The sequence below is a fragment of the Myotis davidii genome, unplaced genomic scaffold (genome assembly GCF_000327345.1).
Source record: "Myotis davidii unplaced genomic scaffold, ASM32734v1 scaffold18, whole genome shotgun sequence".
NCBI classification, from domain to species: domain Eukaryota; kingdom Metazoa; phylum Chordata; class Mammalia; order Chiroptera; family Vespertilionidae; genus Myotis; species Myotis davidii.
Genome location: NW_006292696.1, coordinates 4,115,899 through 4,127,594, shown reverse-complemented (window position 1 = coordinate 4,127,594; position 11,696 = coordinate 4,115,899). Strand labels below are relative to the sequence as shown.

At 38.1% G+C, this 11,696-nt stretch overlaps 1 protein-coding gene across 3 annotated transcripts in view; it reads left to right on the top strand.

The window, feature by feature from the left end:
• Nucleotides 1-11,696, top strand: part of FAM114A2 (family with sequence similarity 114 member A2) — a 25,652-nt gene that overhangs the window by 6,302 nt on the left and 7,654 nt on the right. For 2 of the 3 annotated variants that reach the window (XM_015565632.1, XM_015565631.1), the window contains exons 2-9: nucleotides 2,354-2,598; nucleotides 2,943-3,042; nucleotides 3,438-3,530; nucleotides 4,625-4,716; nucleotides 6,075-6,209; nucleotides 6,721-6,879; nucleotides 7,445-7,568; nucleotides 10,073-10,152. In XM_015565632.1, the coding sequence (XP_015421118.1) occupies nucleotides 2,368-2,598; nucleotides 2,943-3,042; nucleotides 3,438-3,530; nucleotides 4,625-4,716; nucleotides 6,075-6,209; nucleotides 6,721-6,879; nucleotides 7,445-7,568; nucleotides 10,073-10,152 (1,014 nt within the window). In that variant the 5' untranslated portion in view covers nucleotides 2,354-2,367. Of the gene's footprint in view, nucleotides 1-1,627; nucleotides 1,752-2,353; nucleotides 2,599-2,942; nucleotides 3,043-3,437; nucleotides 3,531-4,624; nucleotides 4,717-6,074; nucleotides 6,210-6,720; nucleotides 6,880-7,444; nucleotides 7,569-10,072; nucleotides 10,153-11,696 lie in introns of those variants that run through there. The other variant, XM_006766282.2, reaches the window with a different exon arrangement.

Below are 11,696 nucleotides of genomic sequence, written 5' to 3'. Positions count from 1 at the left end.
AGCACCAAAAGTCCCACTGATAATATCAAACGAGTCATAAAGTTTTCTGTCGGACTATCAGTGTACATGTATACATTAAAAAATAAATGTATTTTTCATCATCCTATACTATGTTTTTGTCACTCAAATGAATTTTATTATTTCTTCAAGGTTCTTCACATGCGTACACCTTAAGAGATACCAAGTAGGCGTAACATGTTCTCAAAAAATTAGGGTTGGCACGCAGAAGAATTTTGAGTCAGAGATTTTGCTGGTTTTGGCACGCACACACAAAAAGGTTGCCCACCCCTGGGCTAGGGCCTTCCAAGCTGTCTTAATTGTTAACATGGGCTCTCTTTTCTAGTACATTAGGAACATTTTTATGGTATGGATTGGGTCTGTACATAGTATATATTGGTACAAAATCTGTGCTTGTACATACCTAACTAAGGTCTCAGTGTGTGTGTGTGTGTGTGTGTGTGTGTATGTATGTTAGTATGTATGTATATATTGGATACATTTGTATCTTCCCTGGTGCTACTTGGCTATCCTGTAAACTAGCAGCATCTGCTTGTTGTGAAAACACTAATATCTTGGTTTTAATTGCCAAAGAGCTATACTTTTGGAAGGAATTTAATTGGTTAACATTGCCATTCAGTAGTTGGTCTGATGTAAATACTACCTGATGGCTTGGATTTCATAATCTCTCTGAAAATGTACGGTAGGAATGATTAATGACTAACATTTTTAAAAATACAGTCAGTAAAAGGAAAAGTTGATAAATTGGCCCTCATTGAAATGAAAAAGTTTTGCTTTTAAAGAGGATGAAGAGATAAGCTACAAATGGGATAAAGTAGTTGCATACCACATATCTGACAAAAGACTTGAATCTAGAATATAAAAGGAGCTCTCAGAACTCAACAGTAAAAGAAAAAAAATCCAATTAGAAAATGAGCAAAACATACAAATAGGTATTTCACTGAAGAGGATATATAGATGGCAAATGAGCACATGAAAAGATGTTCAATACTATTATTGATTGCAGTGGTTCTTAACCTTCTGACCCTTTAAATACAGTTCCTCATATTGTGATCCAACCATAAAATTATTTTCGTTGCTACTTGTAATGTTGCTACTGTTATGAATCATAATGTAAATATCTGATATGCAGGATGGTCTTAGGCGACCCCTGTGAAAGGATCCTTCGACTGCCAAAGGGGTCGTGACCCACAGGTTGAGAACTGCTGGATTAGAGGAATGCAACTTAAAGTATCACACACCTATCAGAATGGCTCTAATAAAAAAATAATACCAGCAAATGTTGGACAGAGTGCAGAGAAACATGATCACTCATACGTTGCTGGTGGGAATGCTATTTTGGAAAAGAGTATGACAGTTTTTCTTTTTAAAAAAATGTATTTTTATTTCAGAGAGGAAGGAAGAGGGAGAGAGAGATAGAAACATCAATGATGAGAGAGAATCATCGATTGGGTGCCACCCGCACGCCCCCCACTGGAGACGGAGCCTGCAACCCCAGCGTGTGCCCTTGACTGGAATTGAACCAGGGACCCTTTAGTCCGCAGGCTGACACCCTATTCACCGAGCCAAACCAGCTAAAGCGACAGTTTCTTATAAAATGAAATAAGTACCAATGGTTGTACTTTTGGACATTTATTCTAAAGAAATGAAAGCTTATGTTCCCATAAAAAATTGCACATGACTGCTCACAGCTGTTTTATTTATAATGGCCTCAAACAAACTGCAAACAACAGGTAAATGGTGAAACAAACTGAGATACTTCCTTACTAATGAATACTACTTGGCAATAAAAAGGAGAAATTATTGATACACACAACTTGGATGAGTCTTGTGGGTCTTATGCTAGTGAAAAAAGTTGATCTCAAAAGCTTACATAGTCTGTGATTGCGTTTAAATCACATCTTGAAATGACAAAATTATGGAGATGAACAGATCATTGGTTGCTATGAGGTGGGAAGAGGATAGGATGTGGCTAAAAAAGAATAACCGAAGTGATCCTTGTGATCGAACGTTTCTGTATCCTGACTTGGTGATGGTCACAGAAATCTATACATGTGATAAATTTTTATAGAACTAATTACACATGCACAAATGAGTGCATATAAAACTGGTGAATTCTGAGTAAAGTCAGTTGATTGTTTCTATCAATATCCTGGTTGTGATATACTATAGTTATACTAATTGTTACCATCGGGGGAAACTGAATGAGGTTTCTTTGTATTATTTCTTACCTGCATGTGAGTCTATGATAATCTCAAAATAAAAGGTTGAAACAAATAACTTATACCTGAAAAACCTGCATAATTAATTTGTTCTTGGGCTTTTATTTTACCAGGCAATGATCTAATCATGTCAGATAAAGATGATATTGAGACTCCAGTGATAACTGAAGCAGCCCCCATCCCTGAAGATGAGAACTCCGAGCCAGCCAAGAATTCTGAGTCTGTTGACCAAAGTATCAAGCCAGAGAGTAAACCAGAATCTGTAGTTTCTACTCGGAAAAGACCAGAGTCCAAACCTTCCAGTGACCATGAGACTTCAGAAGTTCTTCCTGTTCAGGCATCACAGGCTGCAGGCAAAGTAGAGTATCTGTTAAAAATTGAGGTTAAAAAATGTTAGGGTTAAAAATAATTTAGAATCATTGCCAGTTTAGAATTGCACCTATTTCCTTTTAGAAGCATAAAACATCATCTTCTCAGGTTTATAAATGCCTTTATGAGTAGTTGTCTTTGCCGTGTGGTGCTGACATGCAGGTTACGTAAATCTCTGTCAGTCAAACAATACATTTCTTGAGCCAAATAATGTATATTCCTTTGCCCATGCTTGTGGCTACAAACTAGATGACTTGTCTATACACTCTTATTTTCCTCTAATTTTTAAAATTTTCTTTTGCTTTTTATTTTTCTGGCTACTGGGAAAATTAGGAGACTGTTTCCAAAGATGAAGCCCAGACTGGATGGGGCTACTGGGGCAGCTGGGGCAAGTCCTTACTTTCTTCAGCCTCAGCTACAGTGGCCACAGTAGGTAAGGCCATCAGTTATTTTTATTAATTTCTATGTGTATTTTGCTGAAGATCTGGGTTAAAAGTGATTTGTTAGTAAATTTTATGTTTACTTTATAGTTTGGGGATGCATTAATAATGATGGGCCGATTTACACAGCCACTAGAGTTTACAGCATTTCCTGCTTAGAAGGTTGATGTTTAGGATTTGTTAATATAAAACTATTCTTTGGTGATAATGAATCATTTTTTTCTATTTTGATAAGGATGCATTCCCAAAGATTATGTAAGATCCAAATAACATGTTCTGTAGCTGTATGAAATTAAAAATGTATGGATTTAATTTTTGGTTTGTTCAGTTTTGGTGACTAATAGCAAGTAATATTTAAAAATAAAAATGTTATCATTTTTCTCTTTAGGACAAGGTATTTCAAATGTCATTGAGAAGGCAGAGACTTCCCTTGGAATCCCTAGTCCCAGTGATATTTCAAATGAGGTCTGGTATGCAGCAGGTCAGTATATGGAAACAGTAAGACATAGAATTATGGGTCAACATGGAATGGTGGAGCTCATTTTTCAGTAGAAAATTATTGAGCCTCTGATATTCAGGGTACGATGGGACTGGTGAGAAAGGCAATTTGGAGTCTTTGGCTGACGGAGGTCTGTGTCTTTTCACCACTCATGTGTCTCTTCACTTCACTTCATCTATGCAATGGGATGGTGTTTTATATCTCAGGACTTTTATAAACCTTAAATAAACAAGTTCTTGAATACAGAATGTGAAAACTGCCCATCATATTGCACAATTAATAAAAGTCCAATAAGAGTTAGCTGATTTTGAAATTATCATGGAATGAAAAAATATTTTAATGTGTTACTTTTGGGGGGTGTATATTTTTGTGCTTGGATTTTTAAGATGTGGGGGTCTTTTTTTTTTTTTTTTTAAAAAGTATTGATTTCAGAGAGAGGAAGGGAGAGGGAGAGAGAGATAGAAACTTCAATGAGAGAGAATTATTGATCAGATGCCTCCTGTATGAGCCCAATGGGGTTTGAGCCTGCAACTTGGGCATGTGCCCTGACCAGGAATCAAACCGTGACCTGGTTCATGGGTCGACACTCAACCACTGAGCAACACCAGCCAGGCAAGTTTACTCTTTTTAGGTAGATAGTTTTATATGTTTTGACAAGCATGCAATCTTGTTTACACTGTTTACACAGTCCGTTGTGATTATACAGATAGAGGATATTTTCTATATCTACATAGGAAATCAAGATAAAATAATATTTTCATCATTTCCCCCAAAGTCCCCTAATGCGTATACCTTCTCTCAGCTCTTGACAACCACTGATCTCTTTCTAACTCTATAGTTTATTTTGTCCAGAAGATCCCGTAAATAGGATCATATAGTAGTAGATTGGATTTTATTTTTGAAATTAAATAAAAATAAAAAAGCTATTTTACCTTTCATTTTAAAATAGGCAAATAGTTTAATAAAACAAAAAGACTAATACCTTTCATGTGGGAAGTAGGGTCTAATTTTTTAAAAATTCACGTAGATGCTAACAAAGAAAAACCATTTATGGACCACTTCTCTACCCCCTGTAGGAGAGACAAATGCCAAAGAGGATGAAAACTCCTCCCCGGTGACAGGAGCGTTTGGTGTATTCTCAACTATCTCTACTGCTGTTCAGAGCACAGTGAGTATTAGGTGGCCTGCTTCCTTCCAAGATTACAATGGATTCTTGTCTCTTTCTCCCTCATCCTTGAAAAGCCATGGGAACTAATTGGCATTCCAAATTACTTTGATCTTAAGAATAGAGTGACAGGTACTTGAAAACTCGCTTTAGAGGAGTAGAGGTGGAAGCAGGAGGGTAAATGTAACAGAGGAAGTATACGTAACATTTTATGGATTAGGAATTCTTAGTTTGGTAGCCCTAGAAAACCATGCTTTACAAAAATATTTGCTCATAATTGCATCTTTTAGGCAAAAGAGAAATATATTTATGATGGATACTTATAAAACTATATGATTAGAAACACTTTTTAAAAAGATTTTTTTTTATTGATTCTTAGAGGAGAGAAAGGAAAAGGGAGAGACAGAAGGAGAAACATCGATGTGAGAGGAATACATCAATAGGCTCTCTCCTGCATGCCCCCTGTCAGGGATCAGACCCTTAACCTGGACATGTGCCCTGACTGGGAATCGAACCAGTAACCTTTTGGTGTATGGGATGACACCCAACCAACTGCCCCACACTGGCCAGGGATAGAAACATTAGAGCTTAATATCTTTTCTATGTGAATATGGATACCTAATATTTTTTAATTTTAACTTTTATTGAAGTATAACACATATACAGAAAAATGAAGGCCTAAGTGTTCAGTTTGAATTTTCACAGCGTGAACACATTCAGACTAAGAAACAACATGATGGTACATCACATGTCCCCCCTGTGCTGTTTCCCAGTCATCTGTGCCTCCTGCTCTTGCCTACCAAGATAATCACAATCCTGACTTCTACCATCCTAGATAAATTTTGCCTGCTCTTAAACTTTATATAAGTGGAATCATACAGAATGTACTCTGTTGTATCTGGCTTCTTTCACTCAACATTATGTTTGTATGATTTATCCATGGTGAAATGTGTGTAGAGTATTATATTTTCTTTGCTGTGTTTCATTGTGTGACTCTGTCACATTTATTCATTCCACAGGTTGGTGAATATAGGGGTAGTTTCTAGTTTTTAGCTTTTACAAAAAGGCTGCTGTGAGCATTGTTGTATGTCTTGATGAACCTCTGTACAAATTTCTGTTAAGTATGTGACCATATGTGGAATTGCTGGATCATAGGGTAGTCATATTCATAGGTTCAGCTGTAGTAGATAATTACAGTTTCCCAAAGTGGTTATACCAGTTTATATTCGCACAAGCAGTGTGTGATTGTTTCCGTTGCTCTGCATTCTTGCCAGTGTTTGGTATACGCCACTATTTTATATAGTCAATCGGGCACGTGTCTTTTTCAGTATTATTATAATGAGGTTGCATGTGTTTCCTAGGGGAAGACGGTTATCAGTGGGGGTTTGGATGCCCTAGAATTCATTGGGAAAAAGACAATGGATGTAATAGCAGAAGGGGATCCTGGATTTAAAAGAACCAAGGGACTGATGCACCGGAATTCTACACTGTCTCAGGTACTGCCTTTACCTCTTTGTTTCCTGTTTCTTTGTTGATTTGTATATTTTTGCCTGTGGTAACTTGGGACATTGCTAGCATTTCCTTTTGAAGATTTTTTAATGGTTTGTAAAATTAAGGCACTTTTGTGTGTGTATAGTGGGGGCTTGAGAGTGGGGAGGGGGAGGTTAAGAGGGAAGGGAGAGCTCTAATGCTTAGAAAATTTCCCAGTTCTTTTTTTCTCCTCTTTCCTTTCTGCAGGGGCCTCCTGTCAGTGCAGTGTAAGATGCCAAGTCCTTTCAGAGTTGTTTATTAGATTAATGTTTAAACTACTTTCAGAGAAACACCTGGTTCCTTGGGTGTTATTTACCCTGTCTGGAATCAAATTATGTGTGATCATTTTCCCTTGCTGTTGCTGAGCCTGTCAGAGTTGAATCACAGTGCCAAGAAAGAAAGAGCAGTCCTCTATACTGTTACCCATCTCACCCTTGAGCTCTCATTACTTGCAATGTAATGCCTCTATCTCTTCAGGTTTTACGAGAGGCGAAGGAGAAGGAAGAGCAGTGGACCACAAATGAGGTTACCATAGAAACAGACAGGAAAACTCATTACGGGGTATTCTTTGATGAATTTCAAGGCCTTTCACATCTAGAAGCTCTGGAGATGCTTTCCCGAGAAAGTGAAGTAAAGGTAATTCTAAGCCAAAAATTTCATCTGGAATAGTCGACAAGCAAAGGAATGCTGCATAGTTCCTTTTCTTTTTGTACAGTTGGAGGATGAAATGTGTTTCAGATGGAGGCTTGAGACTCTGAGAATACCAGGCCAAAACAGATTAAAAACTAATGTTTGAACTAATTGCTGGAAATAGAATAAGCCAAGTGTTATTTTTCTAAATTTAAACAAAAAAGAGAGATTAACAAAGAAGTCTTAATATCGCATTTGCTATTTTTCTTCACCTTGGTCTTTTTTTTTTTAATTTCTTTGGCTTAAACTGCCAATTTGGATACAATTGCCTGTTAGCCTTTAATTCAAGACTGCTTCATTTCCAGACATTTCTGTCATATTATTTTTGGAAGTATTCATTCTACCTTTCTGTAATGACCAGTCTGTTGTGTTAAGGTTCTTAAGGAATAGATTGTGTTGGCTGGTGAGCTCATAATTTTGATTTTAATTAGGTCTGTAGACTCTTCTCCATTTGAGAATGTTTTTCTTTTCCTTTTATACTTCCACAACTTATTATATTATATTGATTCAGGTGAAATCTATTCTTAATTCTCTAAGTGGAGAAGAATTAGAGACTCTAAAATTTGAATTGGAGCAGCTGAAAGAAGCATTTTCCCTACCAGAGTTCTCTGAGGAAGAGGAAGAAGATAAAAAAGGTAATATGAAAACCTAGCATATGGATATGCTAGGAAGGATATGGTGTGTTATTTTTTTCTTCTACCTGTTTGATACAGATCACGACTCTGCAAAGATAGCAGTGGGGTGCTGCATGCCCTCCTTCCTAACAGCCCTCCCCATTTGGTTGAGATTGCAGCACTGACCTTGATATTTAATTATATCTCAATGAAGTTGGTAAAACAACACACACAAAAAAACGTGGTGGTAGCAGAGGGGAGAGAAAACCACAGTACCTGGTTCTGGTGATATTGGTCATTTTTGTTTTCTATCAGCATCCTTAGCCCTCTCCTCTACCTTACACAACTGATCCTTCCGCTTTGGAAGGAGACATCCTGCGTGGGGAATGTTGCCCTTTCTCCTGAGTCCCTCCAAAGCACTAGCTTTCTCCTTCCCATCCTTACACACGTTTATTCTAATGCTACAACTCCTTTTTATACTCAGGTCTGTGGGGAGTACATGACAGTGATCTCCAAACACTTTTTGGATCAACTCTTAGCAATAAGAGTTTTTTGAGCACTTAGACCTAATATATCCATATTTGAATATTTGTAAATTATGCTTAGGTACTACTATAATAATATATTATTTACATTCTAAAGTATACCCTAAAATAGAATTTTAAAAATGAATGAGATAAATGTGTATAAGTTAAAAGTTCCACCTTTTCTATTGGATTATTTTGTGAACCGCTTGGGGTGCATGCATCCCAATATGGATTCACCTACATGAATTTGAGCTTTAACTGAAAAAACGAAATACCTGTGTAAGAGTCAGGTTTTAGATTTTTAGTCAGTAAGATATAATTAGGAGTTGTTTTTATGAGTTGTATTATTTACAGTTGTATCATTTAATGAGAGCAGCTTTTCCTAAAGCCATATTATACCTGGGATCACTAAAGCATTTAAATTCCCTTTCTTGAATGATAAGAAAAGGACAAAAGAATAGCAGATGGAGAGAGAAAAGCCAAGATAAAATTTTTTTCCTAAGAATTTTGGAGAAAAAGCTGCTATGAAGCAATAATAATTTGCTCTGATGAAACATGAAATGCTTTCTAAGAAAGACTCATACAGATTGTTGGTGCCAGAAGACTTCTGTGTACAAGAGTTGTCTCTGCATTCTGTGGTACAGAGAGGCCTTGCGGTGGGCTTCCAAGGGGATAGTGGGTAGGATTTAGATGAGTAGAGAGGAAAAGATCATTTTCTGCCATTTGTTTATATGTGTTGATTGCTTTTTGATCTTCGCCCACCTGTTGGCATGTATGTTTCTCAAGTATGAGAATTTCATGTTCCCTATCATCTCTTGTCAGGCTCCTCCCATAGCTTCCTTACCATCCTTGTAGCATTCTGGAATCCCTTTTCCTCTTCCTTTCTTTTTGTCCACCATTAATTTTTACCCAGATCCTGGATTATTGCCTTAGCCTTCCTGCCTCCCTTTCTGTTCCCCTTTCAATTCACACACCCTGCCTTAGGAGCCAAAGTGATTTTTCTAAAATTTAAATTGGACATATCTGTCTCTGTTTAAGCTTGAACACCTCACCATGGTTTATTAGGCCCTGTATTACCTGAATCCTGCTTACCTTCCTAGCTTCATTTTATCCCTCTTCTTTCATATATATATATATACTCACACACATAGACACACATGTATACATATACATATGTGCATATATATGTATGTGTATGTGTGCATACACACAAACACACACACACACACACAGGTACGTATATATATATATTCATTTCAGAGAGGGAGACAGAGATAAAAACATCAATGATGAGAGAAAATCATTGATCGGCCGCCTCCTGCACGTCCCCACTGGGGATCGAGCCCACAACCTGGTCATGTGTCCTGTCCAGGAATGGAACTGTGACCTCCTGGTTCATAGGTCAATGCTCAACCACTGAACCACGCTGGCAGGGCTTTTTCCCCTTATATTAAGACACTCTCAATACATTATACTTCTTACTATATTTTCTTCACTCTGGATCTTTGTACGTGTTTTCTCTGCCTGAAACTCTTCCCATTCTTCTGACTAACTTGCACTCATTTTTTTGGTCCCACTTCCTTGGAGACGCATGCATAGTACCTGCTTAGGATTCTTCCTTCACTGGTTCTCCATTTAGACTTCTGGGATGTAATAAAAAGAGCACAGGATTTGGACTGGGAGTAGAAAAGCCAAGGTTTGACTCCTAATTTGTTATTTAATTTATGGGAAATAAATTAACCTCTTCAAGCTCTAGTTTTTTCATTTCTAAAATAGGATAATGACACTGTTTTTATAAACCCATTGAAATAATTCATTGATACACTTAATAGGATTCTGTAAGCACAAAGCACCATGTTCATTATTACTGCTACTGTGACTACTATGCTGCTGCTGCTATTACCATTCCTTTTCTTGTCCTCCTTGTGCCCCAACTCCCTGTCCCTGTGATCCTCACTCATCTTTCTGCAGTGTTTTACATGGGACTTTTCTTTTTAGGGGATGAAGAGTTTACCAAAGAGATAACAGAGCTATTTTCCCAGCTGCATGTCTCCTCCAAACCAGAGAAACTTGCCAGGGTAAGTGACTACTTCTTGGTGATTTTTTTTTAACTTATTTGGATTTAGTGGATAAAAGAGGGTAAGATTGTAAGTTCCTGGCAAGGATGCCACCAAAATCGAGGATATATTCTGAGTTCCACACCTTTTGCCTGCCTCTTGCTTTCACAAGTTAACATGCTGGACTCACATTTGCATCCCCTCCCCTCCCCCTGGAACACACACATCTGCCATCCTTACCTGTTGTCATTTGGAATGCTTTGATTGTCTGAAAACTTAAATGAGGTCACAGAGTTGGTCAGCCAAAGGCAGCAGTGCTCACCAGCCTTCATCACCAAGGGGCTAGCCTCTAGTGAGGTTTTAACTGTCCACAGGGCTCTGAATGTTTCAGAGGTAGTGGGATGTGGCCTCTGCCCTTAGGAAGCTGGAGGTTGCCATTTCCTAGAACCCAGTGACTAAGATAATGACAATTTAGTTTGTGTAAATGTGAGAGTCCATGGCCTAGGCAGTGATACTTAAGCTGTCTTTACATATCTGGAACATGGAGAAACTAGTCAAAATTCCGAGTGATTAGAGAGGGCCCGTTTCCATAGTAGTACCCGTATAGCATATATGTCAGAGTCAGCTCATGGGACACTATTCACTGGGTCTTGGGCTGCTTGCTGCTTCTTCACCCTCCTTTCCCAATCTCCAGAAACATTTCAGGACCAGTTAGCAGCAGGTACACATTGCTTCTAGGTCAGGGAGAGCTGATAGCACCATGTATTGATCCTTAAAGGGACTTCTTAAAATCATTTGAAAGAGCATGAACTGGTTGATGGAGAATCAGCGAAGAGAAGAGGAATGGTCAGCTCTGGGCTCAGGTGGATCACTGGTAGCATCATGGAAGATGGATTTAAGAAGAGCCAGATCAGAAGCAGGGAGACCAATCAGAGTGCTGTAGCCACAAAGTGGATCTGAAATCAAGAGCAGTCAGTGCTGGAAAATAAGGATTTAGGAGTCAGCAGCAGGTAGGGAGTAGTTAAAAATCACTGCAATAGGGTGAGCGGAGATGAGAGAGAGGGGGATAAGACAAGAGAGCCAAGGTCAGGTAATGATGTTTGAGGGGCTGCCAAAGGAGGTCAAGGAGACATGCTGATAAGGTGGGGGGTTGGGGGGTCAGGGAACCAGAAGATAGTGTATTACAAAAATTAAAGAAAATTAGAAACATCCCAAATGGCCATTATCAGAATTGGTAAATTGTGGTATATGTATAAAATGAAATACTACACAGCAATAAATAAGAATGAACTGTTGATACAGCAACTATGTGGATAAATCGAGTAACAGGCAGTATGTTTTGCATAAGAAACTGGACACAAATTAGAACATACTTATGATCCCATTTATATGCATTTTAAGAGCAGGTAAAATTAAGTTATAGTGAGGCAGAAGAGTGGTTACTTTTGGGTAGGGGTAGGGGGACTCCTTTTGAGCAGTACTGACTAGGAAAGGGTATGGGGACCAGCTAGGGTGATGGGAATGTCCCCTTTTGTTTTTCAAATATTTTTTATTTTTAAAAATTA